Source organism: Bos javanicus, chromosome 17 (genome assembly GCF_032452875.1).
Source record: "Bos javanicus breed banteng chromosome 17, ARS-OSU_banteng_1.0, whole genome shotgun sequence".
Taxonomy (NCBI): domain Eukaryota; kingdom Metazoa; phylum Chordata; class Mammalia; order Artiodactyla; family Bovidae; genus Bos; species Bos javanicus.
The window spans coordinates 55,716,058-55,744,031 of NC_083884.1; the positions used below are offsets into that span (position 1 = coordinate 55,716,058).

Consider the following 27,974-nt stretch of genomic DNA (forward strand, 5'->3'; position numbering starts at 1 on the left):
GGTTGGGATCCTTCCCCGGGTGATGATGAAAGCTGCGGTCGCTATTGCACTGACCGGCCCGGCGCGCGTAGATAAGGCCCGGCAGGAGGGAGTCGGCAGGGTCGCGCCCCCTCGAGGCCAGGAGCCGTGGCCTGGCCCCGCCTTCAGACCCCGCCTTTCCTTCATCCGACCCCGCCCCCACAGCGTGGAGGCTCCCGTGGTGGTCGCTGGCGCTCCCTGGGTGGGGCCAGGGTTGCCCCGCCCCGCCTGCCGTTCCTTCCCTGCTTTAGACTGTGCGATACGCCATAGGGTGGGCGAGCTGTGGGCGTGGTTTCACAAGGGCCCGCCTCTCCGGGCTTGCGTTTGAGACCCCAGGACTCGGTCAGTTGCGGAGAAATCGGGCTGGTGGGCGGGGCATGGACCAGCCCCGCCCCTCGAGCCCTGTTTTTCCCGCCCCCCGACCGCCTCCGGCCAAGTCCGGCTCGCGGGCGGGCGGGGGCGGGGCTTTGCGTGGCCCGGCCCCGCCCAGGCCCCGCCCCTCTTGTAGCCGCCCTCCCCCGCCGGGCTCTGCTAGCACAGCCGGTTCCTCTTTACATAACGGCGCGGGGCGGCATGGGCTCGGGCCACCGCCTCCGCCCGGCCGCCCGCCCGGACTGTCGCGGCCCGCGGTGGCGACGTCGGAGACAGCAAAGTTTCCCCGGTGGCGGCCCGGAGGCGCATCCTCCCGCAACTGTCAAGCGCTGGCGGCGGAAATGATGAGGCGCTGGCCATTTTCCGAGCCCGGGTTTCCTGCCTGAGCCCCGCTCGAGCGAGCCGCGAGCCAGGAGCCGGCGCGCGGGAGAGAACGCGCCCGGGGCGGGGGCCCGCCCGCCCCCTCGGGATTTTGGGGGGCCGGGGGCGCGCGACGCCATGGGCTGGCCGGGCCCGGACCCGCTCTCTCTCAGGTAAGCACGCCTTTCCCAGGGCTCCACTCCTCCGGGGCTGGGAGGGCTTCAATGGGGAACGGGGAGGCCCCGTGTCCCGTTCTGCCTAGTGTCTGCGCACTCCCGCAACTGCCTAAAATATTGTCCTGCTGCTCACTCAGATGGGGTTGTTCAGGGGTGACCGTTCCCCAGCTCCTGTAACACCCTCTCAGCCGACACCCACACACGTGTTGGGGATGTAGTGGGGGTAGCTGAGGCAGTGGGGGAGGCGCTGGGAGAGGGTTTGGCTAATACTCCCAGCTGCCTCTTATTGTAGCCTAGCCAGTCAAATTGTGCCTCGAGAGGAGGGGTTGGGGGGTCACTGCTTTAGTACCTTGAAAGTGAAAGTAGTCAAACAGCCCGTGAGAATGGAAGCGTCCTCTTGGAGTGGGGCACAGGACTCTCCCTGCTCTCCCAGGCCAGGCCATGTGGCTAAGAGGGTAGCACTCACCGCCCCCACCCCCAGCATTCCAGAAACCCCTCTCCCCATTCTCTGCCTCAGGAGGTGGGGTGGCCCAGGCGCCCCCATGCTGCAGAATCTGGGGGTTCAAAAGGGTTAGGGCTTTCAGAGCTCGGTTCTCTTTGGACTGGTACCTTCCCACCTGGACATGGGGCTCCAGGGGAATCCTTCCACCCAAAATAAACAGGGAAACAAGTCATTGGCCTAATAGGTCAGCAGGGCTGGAAGGTATTTCAGAGGCCCTTAATGCCTGGTGCAGAAATCCCCTCCCTTCCCTCATTCTGTTTCTGGGGGTTTTGGGAACAGTGGGGACTGCATTTGAGGAACTGGGGAGGGGGGCCTGCCTGCCATTCCACTTTTTTTCCTTGAGTTTCCTCATTCTCCTGTTTCTCTTCCCCATTCCCGGGCCACAATGATGTAGGTAAGGAGTTCACTGCCTGCAGCTGGAGGCCTCCAGGGAGGGGAATGGCCAGGCCGGACTGAGTGGGAGGAAGTGAAATTGGGCTCCAGGAGGGGGGTTTCTGAACAGAGGGCCTGGCAAAACGAAGTCTGGAGGGCCAAGGACCAGCTTTGGGAGCAGGAGGGGCGGAGATCTGCCCTGGGAGATGAGCTTCCTCCGACACCCAGTAGCTGCCCTGCTCAGCTGGGGCAGCCAGTCCGTTCCCATTTACAGTCCAATCCCTAGGGCCCCTGCCAGGGTGGCAGGCATAGGCATCTCCAGAGTTGTGGGTGCGAGTTGTGTCTGAATTTCCCATCACTGACCTGGCTGCCTGACCGGAAACAGCCCTGGAGGCCCCCTGGGGCCAAGGGACCCAGGCGTAGTCGGGGGAGAGCGGACTGAGACCCCTTGTCAGGCTGGGGTCAGCAGATGAGAGGCCAGGGCCCTTTGGGGAAGTTGGATGGGTTTTTAATACACTTTTTCTGAGCTTTTTCCCACAACCCCCCTCTGGGAGGGAAAATCCTTTGGAGCCAAAGGGTGAACATTCCTAGAACTCGTGTGAGTCTCTGTGGGCTGTGGAGGAGCCAGCTGGGAAGGGGCTGGACTAAAGCATCAGCTTCTGGCATCTGAGTTCCTTCAGGGCTCAGCAGTGACAGAGGAGGGTCGTGGAAGCTTAGGTTCCATACCCCCACTGCTTTTTCCCAGCCGAGGGCATGGGCAAGTGACATTTGTGAGCCTTGGTTTCCCCCTGTGTGAAATGAGGTAATAATAGGTTTGTGGTAGGCATATAATGAGCCTGGCATGGAAAGGTTCAATTACAGGTGGTGGTGATTTTCCTCATTACCATCATTAGTGTTATTGTTACTGGCTGTGGAATGTTTGTTCATCAGCTTCCCTTGAGCACCACCTGCGCTAGCAGCTCTGGGGTTTCCTGAGTTCTGGGAGAAGAATTCTGGAGTTCTTGGACAGGGTGAGATGTTGGTGAATCCCGGCTCTTTTGGCCTTGCTTAACAACCCCCCCGCCTCAGTTTCTTCATCTGTCAAGTGGGTGTGATATTAGTACCTACTTCTTTAGGGTCATTGGAACCATAAATGAGTGAATTCGGGAGGAAGAATAGTAATAAGGAAGAGATGATTGTTATCTTGTTGTGTGTGCCTTGCTTGTTTTCCTTCTCCTTCCCCTCCCCCATTCTTCTGAATCCTGGGCTTGATCCTTCTCCATTAAACAGAACTTTCTAACACAAATTCGTTCCTGTAGAACTACTGCAGTATAGCAGTAGCCTGGGCCCAGCGGGTGCTGGGGAGCCCTGCAGCAGTTCAGCCTGTAGGCGCCGGTGGGTGTCTGGGTCTGGCTGTGCCACCTCCTGGATGGAGCTTCCTCGAGGGCAGAGGGGGCAGTGTTGGAGGCACTTGGAGGGACGTTCCAGCTGCCCGTCCCCCACACTGCCCACCCTGAGTGGGAGAGACAGAGCACATAAAGCACTCAGTGCTGGCCTTGGCACTCAATTAATAATAGACACTGTTGTTGTTATTGTTGTTGTTATTCAAATGAGAGGACTTCTCTGTTCAGTTCTTGCTTCTCGCAGTAGCAGCATGGATTTTGGAACCAAATCTGAGCTTTGCCAGCTTCTAGCTGTGAAGCCTTGGACAAGTTACCTGACCTCTCTGGACCTCAACTGCCCAGTGGGGGTTCCAGCTTCTCTCGGGTATATGATCCTATATGTGAGTTCATATGTGAAGGGTATGAGCCTGGCACAGAGCAGGGACTCACACTGTGTTGAGTATACTTGCTATGGCTGTGTGACCTTGGGCTTGTCCCTTAACCTCTCTGAGCTGTGGATTTCCTTGTCTATGAATGAGAGCACTAATAGGTTTGTTTCGAGAAGAGGCAGGCACAGTGCCTGGCATGCAGTCGGTGCTTAATAAGAGCTATTGCTGTTAATGCCTGAGAGGGAGACTGGCACTTAATTGCCAGGTTTCCTGGGAAAATGGTCCCTGGGGGCCGTGGGGTGGTCAGCATCTTTGGCGGGGCAGAACAGGAAGCTGCTTCCATCTGGCAGACGAAAGAAGCCTGCCTCAGAGAGTCCAGAGGTGTAATACAAGTTGCTTGTTCCCAGCCAGACCCTGTTCCCAGCTGCCCTCCCTCCCTGAGGAAACTGAGGCCAGCAGGCTGCCCAGGGGAAGTGACTCAGCTAGGGTCACTGGCTGAGTCAGGCCTAATTGGACCCAGGAGCCCTGTGCCCCAGCTCCCTGGCTTCCGGGGCCTGAGGTCCCTTAGGGACTGGGCAGGTCCAAACCGCAGCTGGACACCACTGACTTGGGCCCAGAAACCTGGATGACCAGCATTCTTCAGTGGGGACTCTGGGGTCCCAATGGTCATCCCTGGGCCGCTCAGTCCTTCCTGACCGCAGGGGCAAGGGGCACTTCCCCAGGAGAGCAAGTCCTCCTGGTGTCTCCCGGCTCCGCCCCGTCCGGAAACCCAGCAGCTGAGCAGATGGCTGGAAGATTTTTCCTCCCACGCCACCCTGTCAGGGGTCGGCTAGGGGGGCCGGGCTGCAGGCTTCCTCGTGAACCAGGCAGCGGAGCCCCTGGGGGCCTGCCCGGATGTGGGCCCCCACCCCGCTGGCTGGGGTGTAGCGGGGGAGAGCCTGCCACTGCCCTGCATGTCCCCAGGGAGGCCTGGGGGGAGGAAGTCTGTGCCCGGCTCATCGGGAGCAGACTCACAGGGCGCCTGAGGGGGAGGCCTTGGCCCTGAGGGGCTGGCGGCCTGGAAATGCGATTAGGGGAGGTGGACACAAAAGAGGACCATTGGCACAAAATGGGTCCTTTTGAGAGCTGGCACTCCTGTCATGTCACTGGAAGAGAGTCCCAGAGAGGATGATGAGTGTGGAGAGAGGCGCACAGGAGCGGGAGGGCTTGAGGGCTCCCGTCCTGATATCCTGAAGAGGCAACACCGTCTGGGGGCCTTGGGACACGTGGAGCTGACAGGCTGCCCTGCCATCTCTCCTCCACCCAGGGGCACTTAAAGGGAGAAGTCCTGTCCTGGGATGGGGGTGGCTTAGAGAGTTCTGCCTATTCTTGGGGGGGGGGGGCGGGATGGGCCTGGCTCTCCCCACCTCCCGAAGCCTAGCCGGGCTGTTGGCCGGGGTGTCAGGCGGGGGTGGGGGCAGAGGAAGCCAGAGGACATTTCCTGTTCTGGCAGACTGCGCTGGTGTGATAAATGTCCTCGGGCACTCGGTGACCCCAGAGAGAGTGCCTCAGGGCTCCCTGGCTGCCCAGTGGTCTAGGAGAGACCCCACTTCTCAGCCTCCCTAGGGCCCCAGAACCTCTGCTCTGAACCTCCCATAGGTTCGTCTACAGTCTGACCCAGCATGAGTGGTGTGAAAGGGCAGTGGGCCTCCTGCCAGGCTGTGTGTTGGAATCCCCTCAACTCTCTGGGCCTTCTTGGACAGGGGGGATCTGGGCTCCCAGAGAAAGTCGGTGCTGCAGGCATGAGAGGCAGAAATGCTTCCAGCAGCCTGGAATGAACCTGGAGGGCTCCTTGGAGGAGACGTCTTCCTCAGATGGTGTAAGACTTCCTGCCTAAACATCTGTGAGCTGTAGACCTGGGTGCGGATGGAGGCTCTGAACTGGCTCATTTTAAGTTCACTTGACACAATTTAAAATATTCTCCCTGAGCCTTGGCAGGTGAAATTCCCACAGGTGGGTAAGGGCCTTCTCTGCACCTGGGCCTGATAATGCAGCAGGAAATATTAGCTTGCCCGGATTCCATTATTACCCGGGGTGATGGGACAGAGGAGAGGCTTTGAGCCTCAGTCTCTGGGGTCCTGAGGCTTGGTGTAGGATGCATTGCTATCTGCCTGAACAAGGGGTCCCCGCCAAGCACTGGCTGAGGCTTCAGAGCCCGCCGCAGGTTGCCCTTAGCAGGGATGCTGTGGACACTCTTGTTTTAAACTTGGGGGCCTGAAAGGCAGACCCACCTCCCCTCCCCTGCGACGTGAGCCCCAGGATGGGCACAGAAGTAGCTGCCCCCACCTCTGTGGGTGTGCGGTGGGGAATTGGGGGGTGGGGCGCCAGAATGCAATCCGATCTCACTGTTCTTGTTGCCTCATCCTTGTCCCTTACCCTGCTGGGGGATTTGGGGAGATCTTGGACCCCTACTTCCTTATCCAGCAGAACTCCCTGTTCTCAAAGCCCTGGATGAAGAGTGGGGAGGGACCCCCAGGGCTTGCAGGCCCTCTGTGACGGCTATTCATCCCTTTGGTTGCCCAGATTCCTAGATGCTCCCATGGGTGGGGAGGGTATTGGAGGGGAAAAAATGCGCCAAAGACCCCTCTCCTCATACCTGCTAGCTGAAGCCTGGGGGGCTCCTGGGAACCCACAGGTCATTAGTAGTTGCTTTTCCTGCCAAGAGCTTCTAGGCCCTGTTCCCAGGGTTGGCGTGATCTGATCAGTTGTTCTTCCTCTGTGTCTGGCACATAGTAAACACTCAGTAAATGCTACCTCCTGGGCCAGGGCCCAAAGAGGGGACCACCTTCCTGTGGCCTGGCTGCCTGCCCTGGCCAGGAAAGCTCCCAGGCGTGGCCCCCTCCCCAACACAGGCCACAGCTGAGTGCTCTGGCTGGTGGCTTCCTGCCCAGAGCTCCTGCCGGAGCTGCCTAAGCAATGCTTCTCCCCTGAGAAGGCCTTGTGTTCAGGCTTCTGTGACCCACCCCCCCTGCCCTGCCCCCTTCCTGGCCCAGCCAGTGAAGCCTGTGAGACTCTGCCTGTGGCTTCTTACAGCAGGCGGGTTTGATATTCTCTGGAGCTGGTACCCCTCTTTTCGAACAATAGTAACAGCAGCAGCCACTTGTTTCTTGAGCCCTGTGCTGAGGACCCCACAGATAGCAGTTCTTAGAATGCTCCTAGTGAATGTCCAGAGAAAAATATGAACCTATTTTACAGATGGGGAGGGGAGCCCTCTCTCCTGCAGCACACAGCGAGGAAGTGGCAGAATGAGGATGTGAACCCAGATTTGGTTGGTATCTCCACCGTGGTGAGCTCATTTGTGGTGGTGGGTTTCTCAAAGCCCCTCAGCCTTTTGTCAGTCCATGAAGGTCAGGGGCATGATTGCAAGAGTATGACTGTCAAACAGCAGCCCGCCTCAACCCTGAGAATTCACCACTTCATGCAACTTCAGCATTTCTGGAGTTGCTGTTCTGACATGCCCCATGGAGTGGGCCGGAGTGCCGTGGCCCTTGGCTGCTGGGGCAGATGCTGAGGGAGATGGACGGTGAGCAGTACTGCTCACTATGGCTGGTGCTCCCTGCGACTGAACAGGCTTTTAATCCCAGCTGTGCCCCCTGTGGGCCTTGTGACCTTGGACAGACCATTCCTCCCCCACCTTGGCTTTCTCATCATCAAATGGGCATAATGCTGGGACTGCCCCTGCCGATGGGGAATAAACAAGTGAAAAAATGCAAAGTATTTAGCACAGAGCAGGGCACATAGTGTGAAATAGCGTCATTTATTGTTGTTTTTAAAATTTTCACCCTGTGGCTATTTTCCAACCACTTGTTCAGAGTCGCTGGGGCCTCCTGACTCCAGCAGGACCTGAGTGAGTGAAGTCACTCAGTCGTGTCCGACTCTGTGACCCCATGGACTGTAGCCTACCAAGCTCCTCCATCCATGGGATTCTCCAGGCAAGAGTACTGGAGTGGGTTTCCATTTCCTTTTCCAGGGGATCTTCCCGACCCAGGAATTGAACCTGGGTCTCCCGCATTGTAGGCAGATGCTGTACTGTCTGAACACCAGAAGGACCTGAGTGAGGCCTTTCTGTCTTCTCCTCTGGACACTCGTTCACTGGGCACTAAGTCTTCCTTGTGGTGTGCGTTTGGGCACTGATCAGGTGTTTTGTGGGGGGCTTCTGTGTGGGGTTCGCATTGATCGCTAGCCATGGGAGATCTGTGCTTCAGTTTAAGCACCTGTAAAATGGGAGCAATTATTGACCCTACCTGCTAGTGCTGTTGTTAAGCCTGGGAAAGTTAATGTTTTGCAAAAGCAGTTATAAAAATGCCTGATGTTTAGCAAGTATTGAGTACACACCACTCTTCCTGTGGGGAACTGGAGTAGGGGGCCCAGTGAGGAGGGCTGCTGGCCCCTGCCTGAGTGGTGAGGGAGCTTGGAGTGGGCACAGCTGTTCTGAGAAGGCTCTTCCCAGGGTTGGTCCTGCAGCTGGGCTTCAGGTCTCTGATGTACAGGGTCGGACAGGGTCAGGTGTTCCAGACAAAGGGACAGGCCTGGGTGCCCAGGCAGTGGGTTGGCCCAGCAAGAAGTGCTCATCAGTGAATGCTGGCCAGCACACACCTGCTGGAGGAGCCAGAGGTTGCAAATCCAGCCAGCTTCTTGTATTCCTACCTTCATTCATTCCGCAGGTGTTTATTGGGCTCCTGCTGCATGCTAGGACTTGGGGTTGGAGCTGGAAGTGGCTCCTGGCATTGTGGAGTTCACAGTCTGGTAGGGGAGAGAGTCACTCATTAAATAATCACAGTGATTGAATGAGAGCACGTGTGCTGAAAGACAAGTTCAGGACTCAGTCACCAGTGAGCTCAAGGAAGGCTTCTGAGTGAGACTGGGAGCAGGCAGGGCACAGGGACACCTGATGCAGTGGCCCAGCAGCAGCCAGTGTGAGGGCCGATCACACAAGGTCTTGTGGATGGGACAGGCACTTGGGTCTGGAATCTGGTTCCCCAACCTGTGAGCACAGTGCTGTATCAAGGTGTGGGGTGGCCAAGGGGTTAGCCAAGGACAGGTTACCCATACTTTCAGGTAAAACCCTCTCCTTCAGTGACAGGGTGGTTTTCTTGGAGTGTGGTGGCCAAGGACACATGTGGCCCCTCTCCCTTCCCTTCTGCCCACTGTGTACAAAGTGCCTCCTGTGTGTAGCTGCCAAGGGCCCTGTAGTGTGCAAAGTTGTCAAGTGTGTGCACAGCACCCTCCCAGCTAAAGCAGTGGCACCCACTGCATGCCTTCTGGGCTATGCTGCTGTGATCGGCTGCAGGGTCACCACTAGGACATGGAGATGTAGAATGGGGTGGGGCAGAAAGAACCCCAGTTTCTAGGTTCAGAGTCTCACCTTGAGTCCCCTTACAAGGACTTCTTTCAAGGTCTTAGAAGGTGGATACTGTGCTGCTCCCCATTTGACAGATGAAGAAACTAGGGTTCAGAGAGGTCCGATGAGAGGCACACAGCCAGTACTTTTGTGTGTTTGTGTATAATGTAGCTCCAGGAGAGCAGGAATTTCTCTGTCTGGTTCGCTCCTGTATCCTCAGGGCCTAGCACAGTGCCCGGCACACAGTAGGTCCTCAGTAATATCAGGGTAGGGTGAGTAGGCGTCCATGAGTGTGTGGTCCTCAGCAGGGGCCCAGGCCCAACCTGGCTAGGTTGGAAGGAAGTACAGTACTGATGGTAAGGAGAGAGGGCCAGGGTTCAGCACCGTGGACAGCAGAGGGTAGGGGGCTTCTGCACTTTGATTGTGTAGGAGCCCCAGTTGCGATGAACAGGCAAGGGTCACCTGTCCCAACATTCCCCCATCAGAGCAGGAAGTACCTTTGTACCCCTTTTGAGTCTTGTTAGTTTATTCCTTTTTATCTTTTATGTTTATTTTTATTACACCAATAATACACTCTTATTGTAACATTGATTACAAGACTTATTAGGCTTTCCTTAGGTTCCAAAGCCTTTCCATTTAATTCAGTGAATCCTCATAACACTTCTATGAGGTAGGTGCAACATGTTCCCCATTTTACAGATGGGGCAAGCAAGGCAGAAAGACATCAACGAACCCAGGGTAACAACTAGTAAGCAGTGGGATTTGAATCTAGGCTCCAGGCGCCATGTTCTTAACCAGATTTTCTAGAGACAAGTAATAAATCTTCCTTGGTTACTTCCCCTCTTGCACCCCAACTTCTGACTCTTCCCCACAGGTCACTACTATTGCTGCATGGGTTTGCTCCTGCCACATCTTTCTTGCCCATCACTTAAATACATTTATGTACACATAAGAATTGGTAGTTTTGCTTTGTATGTTCATGTAAATGGGATCATGAATGGTTTGTATTGCTCAGTGGTTTGCTTTTTCCCTTGATGCTGTGCCCTGGAGACGTCCCAAGATGGTAGCATCAATCTTCTTCCTTTTGGAATATGCTGTAGCACATTCTGGCCTGCAGACGTATCCCAGTTTGTTTCACCAGTCTCTGACTGATAGGCGTTTAGGTTGTATTCGTTGTTATTAGTCGCCCAGTCGTGTGAGACTCTTGGCTACCCCATAGACTGTAGTGCACCAGGCTCCTCTGTCCATGGGATTTCCCAGACAAGAATATTGGAGAGGGTTGCCATTTCTTCTCCAGGGGATCTTCCCAACTGCTGCATTCGAAAGAGGATTCTTTACTGCTGAGCCACCTAGGAAGCCCTTAGGTTGAATTTACCTTTTCCCTGGCTCAAACGGTGAAGAATCAGCCTGTGATGTGGGAGACCTGGGTTCGATCCCTGGGTTAGGAAGATCCCCTGGAGAAGGGAATGGCAACCCATTCCAGTATTCTTGCCTGGGAAATCCCATGGACAGAGGAGACAGGCAGGCTGCAATCCATGGGGTCACAAAGTCTCACATGACTGAGCAACTAAGCACAGCACTTTTTCCCTATTATAAATGTTGGGGCAGGAAACACCTGGAAGGGGACTGTCCTGTACACGTGTCTCTGCTCAGGTGGGAAACTGTTTCTCTTGACTACTTACAAGGGGAATTACTAGGTCTGAAAATGATCCTCCCAAGCTGCCGGCCCAAAAGGCTGTACTCCCCCAGTACCCGCAACATTGTAGGGGAGTGCTCATTTTGCTGCATTTCACCAGCATTGGGTATTAAGGTAATTTTTGCTTTTTGAGGTAGTGCCTGGTGACCAGCATCTCTGGCAGTGGTATTGTGGTGGTCTGCCCAGCCGTCCACTCCCTCCTCTGTTGCGCACTCCCCACCGTGTCTTTCAGCCTGGCCACTCCACCTCGGTCTCCGCCATGAATGGGCCCACCCTGCAGTCCTCCTCGGCCTCGTCTGCGTCTTCGGCCTCCACCTCGGCGGCGGCCGCCCCGTCCCCGCGGGGCTGGAGCGAGTTCTGCGAGCTGCACGCGGTGGCCGCGGCCCGGGAGCTGGCCCGGCAGTACTGGCTCTTCGCCCGCGAACACCCGCACCACGCGCCGCTGCGCGCCGAGCTCGTGTCGCTGCAGTTCACCGACCTCTTCCAGCGCTACTTCTGCCGCGAAGTGCGCGAGGGCCGGGCGCCCGGGCCGCCGGCACCCCGGGCCGCCCCCGCCGCCCCCGCGCGCGACTACCGTGAGACGGGCCGTGGGTCCCCGGCCAAGGCCGAGGCGGCCCCCGCCGAGCCGGGCGCCGGCCCCGCCGCCCCCGCGCCCGCCCCCGGCCTGCCCAAGGCCCGCAGCTCAGAGGAGCTGGCCCCGCCGCGACCGCCCGCCACCTGCTCGCTCCGGCACCTGCGCCACAGCCTCCGCCACATCTTCCGCCACCGCTCAGCCGGCGAGCTGCCCGCGGGCCCCGTCGCCACCAACGGGGAGGCCGGCGAGGCCCCGGCCAGGCCCGGCCTGGCCAGGAAGCTCCTGCCCTGGAGCCTGGCCCGGGAGCCGCCGCCCGAGGCCCTCAAGGAGGCGACCCTGCGGTACAGCCTGGCCGACGAGGCCTCCATGGACAGCGGGGCGCGCTGGCAGCGGGGGCGGCTGGCGCTGCGGCGCACGGGCCCCGACGGCGCAGACCGCCTGCTAGAGCTCTTCGACCCGCCCAAGGTAAGACCCCGCGCGCACGTGGCTCCGGGTGGTGACACTTTCCCAGCAGGTAGCTGCAGAGTGCCCAGGGGACTTTTAAAAAGTAAACTGTTCCCTCAGAGAATCATTTCCCATTTTTAGGTAGTACAGAGCTCCCTTAGATGCCACACTCAGCCTTGCTTCGTGTTTCTCTGTTACAATGCCATGCACATTCGTCGTATAATTAAGGAATAAACGTTGGAACGTGACTGTTAACTGGACTCTGAGGGTCCTTTGGATTCCCCTGGTTTTCCCCTAAGGTCCCTTTTCTGCCTCAGGACACCAAGTTTGATGTAGTCGTTATGTGTTCTTAGGCACCTCTTGGCTGTGATGAATGGTTCTTCAGCCTTGTTTCCAGCGGCCTTGGCAGTTTTCAGCAGCACTGGTCAGGGATTTTGTAGAATATCCAGGGACACCATACATGGGCATCATGTGGGCTGGTGGCAGCCTGGTTCAGGGTCCTTGAAAAGCCTGACCCAGGTTGACCCTGACAAATAGGAGGATTTCTCCTAAGGAGTTAAAAACTGTGGTGGAATTCCTTAGAGGCCTTCCATGCTTTGTGAATGTCTTACTTTCTTTGAAGTTTAGATTTTTTTTGGGGGGGGTCTTTTGGGACACAGTTCCAGTGGTGCAGTTGAGGCTGAAGGCTCGTTGTCTTCTGGACACCTGTAGGACTCCGTCTTTGACCAGATGTGTCAAGCTGATGGGATCCTGTGGCCTGTAATTCCCTTCTCTTTGTGGTTCTGTTATGTCCTAGGCCCTTAGTCTAGAGAGTGAGCAAAGCAGATCCCAGCTCTGGGGGGTGGGGGCGGGGGTCACCGTCTGGGTGGAGGAGACCAACAATTACTCATTCATTCAAAAAATACTTGTTTGGCAACTGCTCAGCACTAGCTGCTGGGGAAGCTGGTGTCCTGGTGGGGCTATTGAAGGAGTAAAATGACCAATGAACTTGGAATTATAAATTGTATCTTGTGTTCTGAAAGAAAGAAATGGAACCTCTGGGAGGAGGTCCTAATTTGGGGGTGGGATGGGATGTTGTCAAGGAAGCCCCTTGTGTGAAGTACCTTTCCTTTTTAAACTTCTCTGTGGAGTCATACTCACATGCTGAGCCGTGTGAAGTGCGTCTGAAACTTCACAAGGATCTCTGTGTTTGTACACCCAGTGGCCCAGTGCCCTGGGGGGCTCCCTCACACCTCTTCCACATCAGCACCCACCCCCCCACACACGTTGACTCATGCCCCTATGGATTGCATTTCTCTGTTTTGAACTTCATATAAATGGAATTGCACAGTCTGTGTGTGCGTGCTAAGTCGCTTCAGTTGTGTCTGACTCTGTGGGACCCCATGGACTGCAGCCTGCCAGGCTCTGTCCATGGGATTCTCTAGGCAGGAATACTGGAGTGGGTTGCCATGCCCTCCTCCAGGGGATCTTTCTGACCAGGGATGGAACCCCCATCTGTTACATCTAACCCGCCTTGGCAGGCGGGTTCTTTCCCACTGGGGCAACCTAGGAAGACCGGAATCGCACAGTACGTTGGTTTTTATGTCTGGCCTCTCTCACCCAGTATGTTCTAGACATTTGCTCGTGCTCTTGGATGTACTAGAATTTGTTTCTTTTTGTGGCTGAGTAAATCCAGTCTGTTGTATGGATGTCCTTCAATTTGTTTATCCGTTTACCGATTGGTGGATATTTGGATTGTTTCTGCTTTGGGACTTTTACAAATCATGCTGTAATGAAATTTGTTCTGAGGTCTTTGTATGGACATATGCTTCCATTTCCCTTTGGTAGATTCCTAGAAGTGCTAGGTCATATGGTAAGTGCACGTTTAACTTTGTAAGAAACCTCTAAATTTTTCTACAAATTGACAGCACAGTTTTGCATCCTCATCAGCAGTGTATGAGTCTTTTTTTTCTTCTCTTCAATGGATGTATACTGGTATCTCAAATTGCAGCTGTAATTTGTATTTCCCGGACTTATGAAGTTGAGCACTTTATCATGTGTTTATTGGCCATTGGGACTGGCTCTTTTTTCAAGTGTTTGTCATTTTTATTGAGTTGTCTGTCTGTTTCTTATTGATTTATAGTCTTTATATACCCTGAAGGCACTTTCTTTGTCCGTATCATCTTCTGCACTATGCTTATCTTTTTACTCTTTTAATGGAATCCTTTTGTGAACCTAAGTTCTTGATTTTAATGTAGTCTAAAGTTTATCAACTGCTTTCATTTATGGTTAGTGCTTTTTCTGTCCCATTAAAGGAATCTTTGCCTACCAAGGGTCATGAAGATCTTTCTTGTCTTGTCTTCTAAAAGCTTTATTGTTTGGGCTGAATCATATTGACAGGCCTTCACAAGATCCACCCTGAACTGCGGTGTGAGGCAGGGGTCACAGCTCTTCCAGTCCTGGTGCTGCATGCTGATGTGACCCTCTTTTTCCCATTGGGTCTCATGTGATGCTACTGTCAGCCTGAATCTAGTGTCCATCTGTGTGCTTCTGGACCTGCTGTTCCATTGGCCTGTGTGTCTATCCTATGCCAACACCACACTGTCTTAATCACCAAAGTTTAACTGTGAATCTTGAGGTAACTTTTTTTCCCCCAACTGTGCTGTGAGGCTTGTGGGAATCTTAGTTCCACAACCAGAGATTGAAACCCTGCACCCTCGTTAGTGAAAGCACGGAGTCCTAAGCACTGAGCTGCCACTGAGGAGGTGACTTTTGAACTGAGATCTTTTGTTTTTTGGCTGCACTGGGTCTTTGTTACAGTGAGTGGGCTTCTAGTTGAGGTTCTCAGACTTCAGAGCGCACGGTCTCAGCAGTTGTGGCGTCAGGGTTAGTTGCTCTGTGGCATGTGGGATCTTGGTTCACAGACCAGGAATCGAACCTACATCTCTTGCATTAGCAGGCAGATTCTTAACCATTGGACCACCAGGGAAGTCCCTGAACTAAGATCTTACTGAGGTAAGAATCGCTGGGTTTCAGGAACAGCATAGGGAAAAGGCACGGAGATGGGAAAGCATTTTGCATGTTTTTAAGAAAGCAGCACAGAAACGTGGTGGGGTCACAGAAGGGGAAGACGGCTCGCAGGGGAGGAGGTCCTGTGAAGAGTTAGTATTTTATTCCAGATGTAACATGAAGCTTTTGGAAAGTGCAGATAAAAACTTTATTCATTGTTTTAAAAAGTCTCAAGGCTCTGACACCATGAAAAGCAAATAACATCCCAGATACATGGTCTTACCTGCATGATAATGTGCGATTCCCTGTAAAACTTTTAAGAACTGCTGCTGCTTAAAACAAACCGTCTTAGAAAACACAGTGCCAGGAGTCAGGCGGACCCAAGTTCAAACAATGAATTCGCTTCTTTCTCAGCTGCAGATCCTTAGGCAGGTGGTGTCACCTCTCTGGGCCTCAGCTTCCTCCTCTATTGAGCTGAGCTTCTCAGAGCTCGCACTTTGCGTGGCTGTTGTGTTACCTGGGAGGGCGCCTCTGCTGAGCGCCCAGCACAGGGAAGGCTTGGCGTTTCTGGTGTTTCTTGTTGTTGTAGTGAAATGTAGTTCTTTCTTGTTGTAGTGAAATGATTTGGGGACTTATTATTTGGTAATAAGTCAGTGCAGATTTTTTTTACTGCTTTGGGCCCTTGGTACCTGGCTGGGATGCACGATCAAGGCTCCTGTTCTTCAGGAGCCCAGGGTCAGAGCAGCTGTCAGAGTTCTTAGGGCTCAGAAGTGGTGTCTGGCCTCGGAGAAGTGGGACCTGGGGGTGGCAGCTGGGTCCCTGGGCTCGCCCCTCCCCCCAGGCCACCTGGGCCTCTTTCACAGGCTTGAGAGTTGCTGTGTGACCTGGGTGTCCCCCACAAAGTAAGCAGCCCTGGTAGGGCATCTCCCACCCCCTCCACAGGGTATGTGAGCAGGTCCTAGCTTCGGGATTAGAACAGCCTGAGGCTCTTCTGAATGTTTCCTGGAGTGACTTGGATCATCCAGTCTAGGCTGAAGATACCTAGACTAGAAGTCTTAAGTGTGCCTGCCTACTGGGCAGCCTTGACCTCTGACCTCTGACCCTGGAGTTGTCTATGGGAGCAACTTCTTAATTTATTTTTTAATTGGAAGAAAGTTGTTTTACAATGTTGTCTTGCTCTCTGCCATACAACAACACAAATCAGCCATAATTATACATATATCAGCTCCCTCTTGAGTCTCTCTCTCCTCTCCCCCACCCTACCCCTATGGGAGCAACTTTAAACAAAGGCAGTGACTTCCCTGATGGTCCAGTGGTTAAGACTCTGTGGTTCCAGTGCAGAGGGTGCAGCTTCCATCTCTGGCAAGTGAACTAAGATCTCACATGCCAGGGCAGCTCAAAGAGTCAAGAAAGGCAAAGGAGGGTGTGACAGCAAAGGCTTGAGCTCTGGATTCACACCTGAGCTCTGTCACTTGGATGGTGCTCAGGCAGAAGAGGCTTGGAGGATGAGAACTGAGAGAGGGCACTGCCCAGGGACCTCACTTGGGGCGTGTGCCCCCCCTTCCCCCCGGAAGTCTGAGGCCAGGTGGTCGGCAGCTCATGGGTCTGCCTCCCCTGGAGTTGGGTCAGAGCTCCGCCTCTGACCAGTGCCCCTGACCCGGTCAATTCTCCACTCACAGCCTCAGTCTAGTTGTCTGTAAAGTAGGCGTGATGGCAGCAGCCAGGGCTCAAGGCACCGTGAGGGCTGCGGTGGGAGGGAGCCGGCCATTACAGGCAGTGTATAAGCGGAGGCCACAGGCTGCTGCAGTGGACCTTCGGGGGTGGGAGGAGACAAGCATAGTTCGTTCCCAGAGTTCAAAGTCTAGTTTCAGTGGCATCGCTGCAGGTGGACAGGGGGCAGGACAGCCCTTCCTTCTGTGCGCTCGGGGGAGGCTGGGGATTGTCCCTGGGGGGTGGTCATCAGAGCCCCTTGGCAGGAAGTGACATCTGGGATGAGCGAAGGTGCTGCTCCTGGAAGACTGGGTAAAGGAGTCCCATGCTGAGGAACGGCAAGTGGGAAGGCCCTCGGGTGGGCATGAGCCAGGAGACTTGGAGGAACAGCCATGCAGCCAGGGGCTGGAGTAGAGGGCAGAAGGAGGGGTGAGGCTGGAAAGGTAACCGGGCTGGGTTGGGTGGCACCTGAGGGAGCACAGTGAGGATGTTAGGTTTCACACTGAGAGCAGTGGGAGCATGTGAAGGATTCAGGGCCAAAGGCGGGTGCGACACTTGCTCAGCAGTGGAAATGGGCTGGAGAAACCCTCTGGGGCTGCCTGTGGTCTTCCGGTGTCTGGGAGGATGTGGCATGATTCTTCTCCTAGAAGACCCTCTTGTCCTGTGGCACCTCCCTCGGGCATCTCTGAGCTCAGGCTGGGGGCTGCTGAGGAAGCAGTATGTTTCCTTAAGTAAACAGTATTACTCACCAGGCATTGCCCTAAACACTTGACCCTCAAGTCCTTCCCATGAGGTCAAGCTTATCGGCCCGTTTGACAGATGGGAAAACCAAGGCCAGGAGAGGCAAAGAAACTCAGGAGCATGCTGCTAAGGAGATCTGAGCCCTGATCCCAACGGGTCCCTACTCCTGAGCCCCCAGCCACACTGCTGAACGGCCCCCCCTCCAGCCATGGGGTGCAGAGCATCAGCTCCTGGCCAGGCCAGGCCTAAGATGTGCCATCCTCGGCAGTTACAAACAAGAAAGATGGATTGATTGCCAATATTTATAAACCATAAAATGGAGAGGTTTCCTATAAGAGCCCAACTTCTGGTTTCTCATACGAATTGGTGGATTTGGCAGTGCTGGGCCAGGCTCACTCGGAGTGCACCCCAGCCTGGCCCCTGCGGAAGGAGAGCCTGACTGGGGTGAGGGGTGGGTCCCAAGGTCAGGGAGCAATTACAGGGGTTGGGATTGGCTACCCTGGAGGGCAGGGCTCTCCTAGGAGCTGGGATCCATTTTCAGTGGAGCGCATCTGGGCAGGCCATGGCCTCAGCCCTTTGCTGTTTCCAGTCTCAGTTTCCCCACATGTCCAGGCCTGGTTTGGCTGAGGGGGTCTCAGAGTCTGGCCAGCTTTGCTCGGTCTGAGGGCTGAGCCTTAGTTTCTCTCATCTGCACTGTGGGAGTATTGATGGACTTCTGTTAATAGTAGGTGCTGTTGAAAAATGCCCTTTTAGGCAGCATCTGTTTGGCACTTGTTATATACTAAGCATTTAACTGTCCGGGCTTCATTTACCCCTCACAGCAGCCCTGTGAGGGGGCTGCAGCAATTGCCCCTATATCACAGATGGGGAAATTGAGTTTAGGAGAGGGGAGGTGACTTGTCCACAGTCACACAGCTCAGAGCATCGGAGACGGGATGGGGAATTGGGCATTCGGGCTGCACCTGGTGCCCAGTGTGTCTCCAGAGTATCTACTGTTATCATGGGTGGCGGAGCTGGTGGTGGTTAGCCAGGGGCCCTACCCGGGTGGGTGGGGGTTGGTAGGGGGAGTGTCTGTTTTGAGTTCTCAGACCTGAAAAGGCTCCCCATGGCCATCATGTCCAGTGCCACCAATTTACAGCTGGGCACATTGAGGCCCGGACTCCCCTGGGTCCCTCTTGCACAGCGTGCCCTGCTGTTGGCCTCTGCTGCTCAGCCCAGAGAAGCCGTTGAGCAAGGAGGTGGGGGATCCTAGGGGACTCGGCCCACAGCCCTGAGCTCCCTCCTGCACTGCCAGCCCTCGTAGCCCCAAGAGGAAGTGGGTCAGTTGGCAGTGGCTGGACCGACTGGTCCTTAGGGTGGCTGGGGGCCGTCGGGCAGTGTGGTTCAGAGTCGTTCCCTCCTCTGTTTATGAGCTGTCCTTGGGCAAGTGACAGGGCCTCAGTTTCCTCGTCTGTAAAATGGGGGTGGTCCTGGCGCCCATACGTGTCATGAGCTGTGGATCCTGCAGGTGCTGACTGGGTGGGCAGGGGACCTGGCTGGGAGCAGTCAGTGCTCCTGGCAAGCAGCCTGGATGATGAAGGGGCTGAGAGTCTTGAGCGCAGCCTGGGGGTGAGGGCATTGCCCAACTAGCCCTTCAACCTCCCCTGACTCCGCTGTGCCTGCCTCCCGGGTGGGGAAACTGAGGCCCCAAGATGCAGAAGGAGCCACCGCTGGACCCTGGGGGCCGAGCCCAGAGCCCGTGCCCGAGTGTGGGAAAGAGGAAGCAGAGAGAGAGGGACGTCCGCCGGGGGCCGGCGGTTTCCTCTCGGAGGCAGGAGTGCGAGGAGGAAGAGGAGGGCTGGGCAGGAAGCGGCCATGCAGGCGGGAGGGGCAGCCTCCTGGGGGCTCGGACAGACCTGGGCCCGAGTCCCGTCCCTGCCCTTCTGCACTGTGCGGCCTCGGGAAGGGCACTTGGCCCTCCCTGTGCCTCATTTTCCTCAAGTACAAAGAGCTGAGTGGCGGCACCCACAGCAGGGCGATGGTGAACCAACCGCTGTCCCCGTGGCGGTGAGAGCCGGCCCCATGCAGGGGCTCTCAGCCAGGCTGAGCTGCTGCAGCTGCTACTTGTTACTAGTCATTTTCAGCACGGTGGGCACTGCATTGGACACATCCCATGCAGTCACCACAAACACTGGAAGGCGGAGACAGAGAGGACACTGTCTCTTAAGAGGAAACAGGCATGGAGAGATATAGAGACTTGCCCAAGGCCACACAGCTGGCAGGTGGAAGAGCAGGAATGCAGTCTGCTGTGGGCCTGCCAAGGTCAGGGGCTTGTGTCAACCCCCAAACAGGCACAGAGACCACCCACTATAGCCCAGCAGACCCTTGTGGGCCCAGAGCCCCAATGATCCCCGGGGAGACAGGCATGTAGAAGGCCAGTGCATCCCCAATCCCACCTTCCCAGGAGGACCAGGCGTCAAAGGCTTCTGGGGTGAGATGGGGTTTCTGTCCTCGCTCTGCTGGGGCTGCTGTGACCCAGGTGATTCCCCGTGCCTCTCTGAGCTGTGAAACGGGCAACCAAGGGGCTTGATCCGGGCCTTCCAGGGCTGGTGGGGGAAGGAAGGAAGGGGTGGTGGTAGGCAGGGCTCCCGTGGGGCCCCCAACCGCACACACAGCCGCCCTGTCTGCCCCTTATTGGGGTTTTGTGTAACATCGTTTTTTGAAAAGTACTTTGCCGCTTAGAAGAAACCCCCAACCACGCTGAAACCACGGGCAGATGGTATCGGTGTGCTTCCTTTCAGCTCAAATTCTGTGAATCCCGAGACTGGAAAGTGCCCCTGAATCCATCAGGGGGAGGGTGGCAAATGACAGTCATTTATCATCCCTCCATCCCCTTGCTCCTCGGGCCTGTGGCTGTTGTCAGCTTCTTGGAAGTTGATCTTTGGTTTTCCTTTGTTGGGGGACCGCATGTGGAGACACAGAACTGTGGAGTCTGCGCTGTGGACTTGGTGGCCAGGGGGCAGGGCACATGGACAGGTTTGGGTTCAGATCGTGGCTCTTGAGTCCTTGTTATGTGGCTTTGGGCTGAAAACCTGGCCTGTTTTGGCTTTGGTTTCCCATTCTGAAGAATGGGATGTCAGTCCTGCCCTCGCCGGGTGACCGAGTCAAAACCTGGCTCCTGGAGGGCCTGGCACGAGGTGTGAGGTGTTTCCTTCCTGAGGGGCAGCAGAAGGGACTTCCTGCGTGGGAAGTCACAGACCCTCGAGCTGGGTCCCCAGAGGCCCTCCCTGGGATAGGCCACCACCTGGCTGCCACTCCCAGTGGCCCGAACTGGGCAAAGCGGACAGCGCGGACAGCCAGTTGGGCCTGCTGGAAATCCCCCACCCACTTCTTTGTGAATGGAAAAGGAAACCAAAATGCACACCAGAGATCTCTGCATTCTGAGCGCTGGCCCTCACTGGGGGTGGGGGCGGGGTGGCTTCCTTCCCCAAGGCAGGAGGGGCCGCCTCAGCTTCCTTTCTGGGGCACACACCCCTTTTTCTCTCTCCCCTCCGAGCTGGGGTGGAGGCCACCGTTGCCCTTGGGCCATGGACCCCACTGACTGCTCAGTCTCTGGAACCGATAGATGACGGCGGATAGGGGTGGGGGCCAGCACAGCAAGATCTAGCCTCCGGGTCCTCCCTCCCTGTGTCTGAACCCCCTCCTTCCTGGGCCGGACGCAAATCCTGACTGCGGCCCAGTCTGAAGTCCACAGCACGGCAGAGAGAACCTCTCTCCAGGGAACCATCTGGAACGGGAGGACAGACCGTGGTGTCTCTTTTCAGATCTGCATGTAATCTAGGAAACTGTCTACCTTACCGAGGGCCCCCACGTTTGAGTTCCTGGTGTTTCTGGTTTTGTTTTAAAGCTCAGGGCAGAAATGACAGAACAGTCACCGAAAGACCACCCATGATCCAACTACCCAGAGAAAATGAGCATTTCAATCCCAGTCAATGTCTCTGTCCTCTCTTGTATTTCTTTCTCCAACTTTTCCCCCAAATTGCAGCTCCATCAGCATTCGCTAATTCTTCATTCAGTAGTTAATAGAGGGAGCTCCTTCTGTGTGCCCAGCACACTGGAAATGGGCAGAAACTTTTGGACAAAACCCCAAGCCCTTGTGGGACTAACACATTCATTCTACATTTTTTTTTTCACTTAACATGTGTTGAATATTTTTATGTTTTCTTAAGTTTTTAAGAATGTCTTAATGGCTGCACAATATTTCATTTACATAGGCCATGATATATTTATCTGTGATTATCCAGACTCCTGTTTCAACCATTTCTAATTTTTTTGCTCAAGTAGATACCCTTGTGACAAACGTCTTGTACATCAATCTTGCTGCCCATCTCTGATTACTTCCTTAGGCTACATTCCTAGAGGGGAAGTGCTGGCTGGAAGGCTTCATGAGCGCTTCTCATGTGTTTTCTCTTAAAGCTTTATTGAGATATAGTTTACAGATTATAAAATTAACCTGTTTAAAAGGGTACAGTGGTTTTTAGTATATATACAGGGTTGTACATCTGTCTCCATGGTTTACAGGCCACTTTCTCATCTCACCACCACTCATCTCAAAAAGAGACCTTGTAGCCATCAGCAATCACTCCTCATCCCTCCCCTCCCCCGGCCCCAGGTAGCCACTCATCTCCTCTGTCTCCCTAGATTGGCTTAGTCTCTTCTTTTCATGTACACAGAACCAGTGTGTGGTCTTTCATGACTGTCTTCTTTCACTCAGCATCATGTGTTCAAGGCTTGTCCATGTTGGAGCTCGTGTCAGTTTTTGTTCCTTTTTATTGCCCACTGATTTCCCATTGTATGGCTAGATGGCATTTTGTATGTCCATTTCTCAGTGGATGGACATGAGGTTGTCTTCACTTTCGGGTGATTATGAAAAGTGCTGCTGCAGACATTTGTGAGTTAAGTTTTCGTGTGGACGCATTTCTTTTTTTTTCCCTGGGTATGTACCTAGGAGTAGAATTGTTGGATCAAATGTAACTCCCTTTAAACATTTTGAGGAGCTGCTAAACTGTTTTCCAGACTACTGCACCATTTTATATTCCCACCAGTAATGTATGAAGGTTCTAACTTCTTCACATCCTCACCAACACTTTTTATTATAGCTGTTTTTGATTGTAGCCTTCCTACAATGGTTTTGAATAGTTTTGATTTACATTTCCCTGATGGCTAATGAGGTTGAGCATCTTTTTCCGTGCTCAGGAGCTATTTCTAATGTTTCTGATACATCCTTTCCAAAGAGCCTTCTGGAAAAGCCATACTCATTTAAATATCTTCAAATAGTGGTGCTTACATTGGGTATTACTTTAAAAATGTTTGCCAACTACCAGGTGAAGTGGTTATCTTGTCCTGATTATGAATAGAATGGGCCATTTCTCTTTTTAAAGAACTTTGAGATACACTTCACATGACATAAAATTCACCATGTTAAAGTACAATTCGTTGTTTTTAGCATATCACTGTGTATGCAGCCATCATCACTGTCTCATTCCAGAACATTGCACCACCTTGTTTCATCACCTCACTCAGAAACCCAGTACCTGTTAGCATTGGTCCCCAGCCCTTAGCAGCCATTAATCCTGCTTTCTGTCCCTGCGAATTTTGACTGTCTCTTATGTTTCTTGGCCGTAGACATTTTCTGTGACTTACAGACCATTAACTCTCTGTGTGCCTCTCTTGCACTGCCTGCCTCTTCCCCGCTAACCTGCAGGAGCTCTGTACATGGATCCTGGTGCTCTGTCACACACTGCAAATATTTCCTTTGCTATTTGACTTTTCAACTGGTTCTGAGTTTCTCAGCCTATGAAGGTTTTTAAGTCTGGGCAGTGACATATGGTTGATTTTTTTCCTTCATGATTTTGTCCTTTGCTTTTTCTGCTTAGGGCTGGGATCAGATAATTACTCAGGTTCTTTTATTCCAGTTTTGTCTCGGTTTTATGTTTCACATTTAATTATTTAATCCAACTGGCTTTTATTCTTTGTGGCTGGTGCAATTTCCTGTTGTTCTTTGGTGTCAGTGAGGTGCTGTGTGTAAAGGCATATCACTGAACAGGGGCTAAGGATAATGACAAGAACTCTTGGCAGACTGAGCTGGGAAGGGTGGAGACTGCGGCCTCAGTGGGCCCCGCCGACTCTGGGGCTCCTGGCTGGCGCCCTGGTTCCCCGTCAGCCTGGCCTGAGGCTCTGCTCAGCTGACTCTGAGCCTCCACGGCAGCCCTACAGCCCCCTTGAGCTCCAGAGGTCCTCGCTTTCACCTCTTTTTCTGAATCATCATTCTTCGAAGGCAGGCGGTAGCCACCGTCCGGGGCTTTTGGGGATCTTGGTGGTGACGAGCCCCCCTCCCTCCACTGCACGCCCCTATCGGAGGCCAGTGACAGAGGTTATTTGTTGTTGCTTAACCACATCTTTTTCCACCCTCGCTGGGTGTAGAGCTGACAGGGGCCCCAGTGTGCAGCTGAGGGCTGTGCTGCTGGGGTAAGGGGCTTCCCCCACCTGGCTGGCTCCACCATAGGGCTGGGAGGCAGGCACAGCGCAAAAGGCCCTGGGGGGTGGCCAGCCAGCTCTGGGTCCCCTCTGCTTTCCCCCCAAGAACACAGAGCACACCCTCCCATGCAGTGGGAAGACCTGGGGCAGTGGCTGGTTGCACGCCAGGCAGGACCCTCCTGCTCGGGGCCTGGGTGGGTGGTGGGGCCTCTGGGAGTCACGGCTTCCCTTTTTGTCTGGGGGCTGACACAGCCTAGTGTTCCAGGCCCGGGTGTCCTGGCCTTGTGGTGGCCAGAGGGGCACCGCATGAGGAAGGCAATGTCGGTGTGAAGGTGGGTGGGGACAGGGTGCGGGGCTCTTGTGGCTCTGCAGCCACATAGGGCAGGGAGGAAAACTGGCGGGATGCTCGGAGCAGGAAGTGGTCGCTCAATGCGTGAGCTGGTGGCAGCTGGTTTGCAGCCGGCAAGGGGCAGGGTGCAGGGGGCTTCTGACGGGGCCCCCAGTGGGCCCAGGCCTAGGTGCCGGCTCAGTACTCCCAGAGACCCTGCTCTGTCCTCCAGCAGGAAACTGACAGAGGGGAGCTGACGCAGGCTAGCCACTGAGCAGCTCCACATTCTGGAAAGTGGTTGGTTCTACTCTGCTGCAAGTTTTGGCCAGGAGTGGTGCCCTGTGCAGAGGAAAGGTACAGCCCGCAGCCTGGCTTGTGACGGTGTGAAGCTGGCCTCTCTGTTCCCACCTCTGCAAGGCCCCATCCCAGGATTGGCCTCCCCAGGCCAGGTCATGGGTGGACCGCTGTCACCCTGAGGGGAAGGCAAGGCGAGGTCAGCTGATGAGATACCCATAGGTCCATAAGCACCTTGGTTCCCTAGTGCATCCACGCCCATGACGGGGTGTGGGGAGGGTGACTTCCAGGAGTGGTCTCTCTTCAGACACACGCCACTCCCTCCCAATCCTGGGTGGTTCCCCAAGGCTAGCCTAAGAGTAGAAGTGCATGCTCATCTCCACACTTGGCCACTCAGTATGAAGCTGGACAGCCGCATCTCAGGGTTTGGATGGCTGTCAGGGGGATCCAAGACTGGTTCTGTGAATATTGGGGGTTGGGGAGCTCTCTCTGTCCACGGGCATCTCTGTCTCTGGGAGGCAGGTTGCTCCAGCATCTGAGAGGGGCTTTGTGTCCCTGTCACTGTGATTCTGTGTGTGGGGTGGTCTCCATCTCTCTGAAAGGGGGCTTTATGTCCGTGTCACTGTGAGTCTGCATTTCTGACACGTGGAGGGGACCTTGCAGGCTTGCAGGGGAGCTCATTGCAGGTGGGGCTTTAGGGAAGCCCCCAGCCCATGCTTCCTGCTTAGACGGTAAAGCATCTGCCTACAATGCGGGAGACCCGGGTTCAATCCCTGGGTCGGGAAGATCTCCTGGAGAAGGAAATGGTAACCCACTCCAGTATTCTTGCCTGGAAAATCCCATGGACCAAGAAGCCTGGTAGGCTACCGGCCATGGGGTCACAAAGAGTCGGACACGACTGAGCGACTTTCACTTTCCAGCCCATGTCTCTCTCAACACCTCTAGCTAGTTACCCCTTCTACAGGGCCTTCTTGGGGCCTCTCCGGGTCCAGAAGTAGAGGGGGCACAGGCCCCCACAATCATGCTTGGTCACTAAGGGTGTGATCTGGGGGTGCCACCTGCCCAGCGGAGGGAGGCGAAATGATGGGGACTCTGGGCAGGGGGGACATCTCCCTCTGTCAGTGCCGGCTCGGGAAAAGCTCCGTCTCTGGCACTGGTGGGCTCTCACTTGGCAGAAAGGGGAAGCTGACTTGATCTCTGTGGCTTTTATAGAAGCATCTCCCGTCCCTTTCCTGCTCTCTTATGGGGAGACGGAAGCTTGAGACAACAGGGCCAGACCAAGGAGGAGACCTGGGAGACTCCTGTGTACTCCAGGCAACTGACAGGTTGCACATACAGAAGCCCTGGGCATGTGCCTCATCACCATCTCCATTTTACAGACGAGGAAACAAAAGCACAGAGAAGTGATTTGCTCAGGGTCACATGGAGAAAAAGTAGCTGGAAGCAAGCATTCAAAGGGTGTGTGTGTGTGTGTGTCCGTGTGTCCCCCAGGTTGGGGGCAGAGGAAGGAAATGACCTGTGCCCTATAGTTCAGCTAAACATTTGTTGAGCTCATTGCTTTCAGTTTGCCCCCAAGGGAGCAGGGGAACAAGAGGGTGAGATAACTCGCCACACCTCCACATCTGCCTCTGCTTCCCAGACATCTGAGGGCTGGGGCCCCAGGCATCTACCCTCACCCATTGATCTCACAGACTCTCTCTCGACCTCCTCCAGGCTGGACCTGGTGCTGGGCCCCAGCTGGAAACAAGGCTTGGTGCCCTGTCCCCACCCCCAGAGGAACTCCCAGTCAGATGGTGGGGGCAGCGGCACCATCAGGAAATTATGGCCTGGTCTGATAAGCCCCGTGCCGCGGGAGAGGCACAGGAGTTGCACTGACCACAACGTAGCGATCAGAGAAGGCTCCCTGAAGGAGAGAAGGTTTTCTCTCCTGAGACCAGCAGTTTAGATCAGGTCTGGTGGTGTGTGAACTGGATGGCAGCGGTGCTGTGGGCTCGGGGACTACATAGACAAGGGTCTGAGCCCCAGCTCCACTTGGCTGCTCTCCATGGCTGGGGATAACTGAATTTTGCTGGTCAGGGCTCCCATTCCTCCATCTGTATCGTCGGCTTGACCCGTGTTCCATGAGGCGTCCAGGGCCTTCCTCTCAGCCAGGGCTCTCCCTGAGCTGGCTCAAGGCCCTGGAGGCCCAACCTGTGTCCTCCATCCTTGCCTCCCTGAGTCCCTGCCATTCCCCTAGAGTCCTCGAGAGGGTGGGGGTCTGCGTTGGGGGCCGTATCCTGTGCCTACAGATCCCAACACACATGATACTTGGCAGACAAGGGGCCTGTGATGAATATTTGTTGAGGACTAAAGTTGAACATCTACGACCTCCCAGCCCTGTGCTCAATCCTGGGGATGTGACAAGACCAGGTTCCCCATATCCACATTTCACAGGTGGATAAGGCAGTGGAGGAAGTGAAGTGAAGGGGGTTCTGGGATGGTGACTCTGTGTGTCTGGATTCAGTGGTCAGAGAAGGCCTTCCCGAGGCAGCAATCCTTGAGCTGAGACCTGAGTCCAAGAAGAGCCAGATCTGTAAAGATGCAGGGAACCTGCCTTTCAGCCAGAGAGAACAGCAGGTGCAAAGGCCCCGAGGTGGGAGTGTGCTTGGTACATTGAAGGCAGAGTGGAGGCCAGTGTGGCGGAACAGGGTGAAAAAGAGGGTAGGTGAGGTTAAGGAGGTAACAGGAACAAGGTCCAGCAGTATCTCACGGGCCACGGTGAGGACCAGCAAGGTGGGGCCTACAGGTTTTTTTAAAAAAATATTTAACTGTATGAGCTCTTAGTTGCAGTGTATGGGATCTAGTTCCCTGACCAGGAATCAAACCCAGGCCCTCTGATTGGAAGCATGGAATCCTAGTCCTGGAGCAACAGGGAAGTCCCTTTTTAAAAATTTTCTCTATTTATGCAGGCCGTCAGTGCCCAGTCATAGTAACAGCACATGGGGTATTCGATGGTCTTCAGAGCCAGCATGTGAGTTACTTGGTTGCAGCCATGTGGGATCTAGTTGCTAGACCAGGGATCTCTCCACCTGGGCCCTCTGCATTGGGAGTGCAGAATGTTAGCCACTGACCACCAGGGAAGTCTCCACAAGAGTTTTAGAGCAGAGGAGGGGGATGAGTTGTTGGATTTGGGATGTGTCTGGGAGGAGCGCTAACAGGACTGTTGGACAACAAACTCAGTTTTCATGCCACCCGTCCCATCTCTCAGGGTTCAAGATGTCACCTTTTTGTGATGCCTCACCTTAGTGGGGCTCCCTGTGACCGCCCCTGCTTTGCTCGCAGGAGCTGCTTATGACTAGAATCCAGAGCCCTCTCCCCCATCCCCGTACGAACTGCTGAGAACTGGAATCCAGGCCAGCTCGTTCTCAAGCCCTTGCCCCCAGGGCCCAGCACTGTGTGTTCTGTGGGGTGGGCTGTATCCCCTGCCCTCCCCATCTCTTGTGTTCTGTGGGGTGGGCTGTATCCCCTGCCCTCCCCATCTCTTGTGCCTGGGGAGGGGGTATGGCTCCTTGCCCAGCATCTGAAGATGCTGTTTCAGATGCACCCAGGATAAACATGGATCCCAGGCTGACCTCCAAAGGATCCAGGCCCACTGGCTGTAATGTAGGAGGCTCTCTTAGCCTTGGCTGCTCATTTGTGAAGTCGGGAATAAAACACCAGCCATGCGTGGGCTCCTGGGGGGACGTCAGGGGAGGCGCCCACCATGTTCCTCCA

General features: G+C 55.0%; 1 protein-coding gene across 6 annotated transcripts in view; it reads left to right on the forward strand.

Annotated features, from left to right (window-relative positions):
* The first annotated feature begins 579 nt into the window (after positions 1–579).
* Positions 580–27,974, forward strand: part of SH2B3 (SH2B adaptor protein 3) — a 37,535-nt gene continuing 10,140 nt past the window's right edge. For 2 of the 6 annotated variants that reach the window (XM_061384811.1, XM_061384813.1), the window contains exons 1-2: positions 581–923; positions 10,859–11,665. In XM_061384811.1, the coding sequence (XP_061240795.1) occupies positions 10,886–11,665 (780 nt within the window). In that variant the 5' untranslated portion in view covers positions 581–923; positions 10,859–10,885. Of the gene's footprint in view, positions 924–4,976; positions 11,666–27,974 lie in introns of those variants that run through there. The other 4 variants (XM_061384815.1, XM_061384817.1, XM_061384816.1 and 1 more) reach the window with 3 other exon arrangements.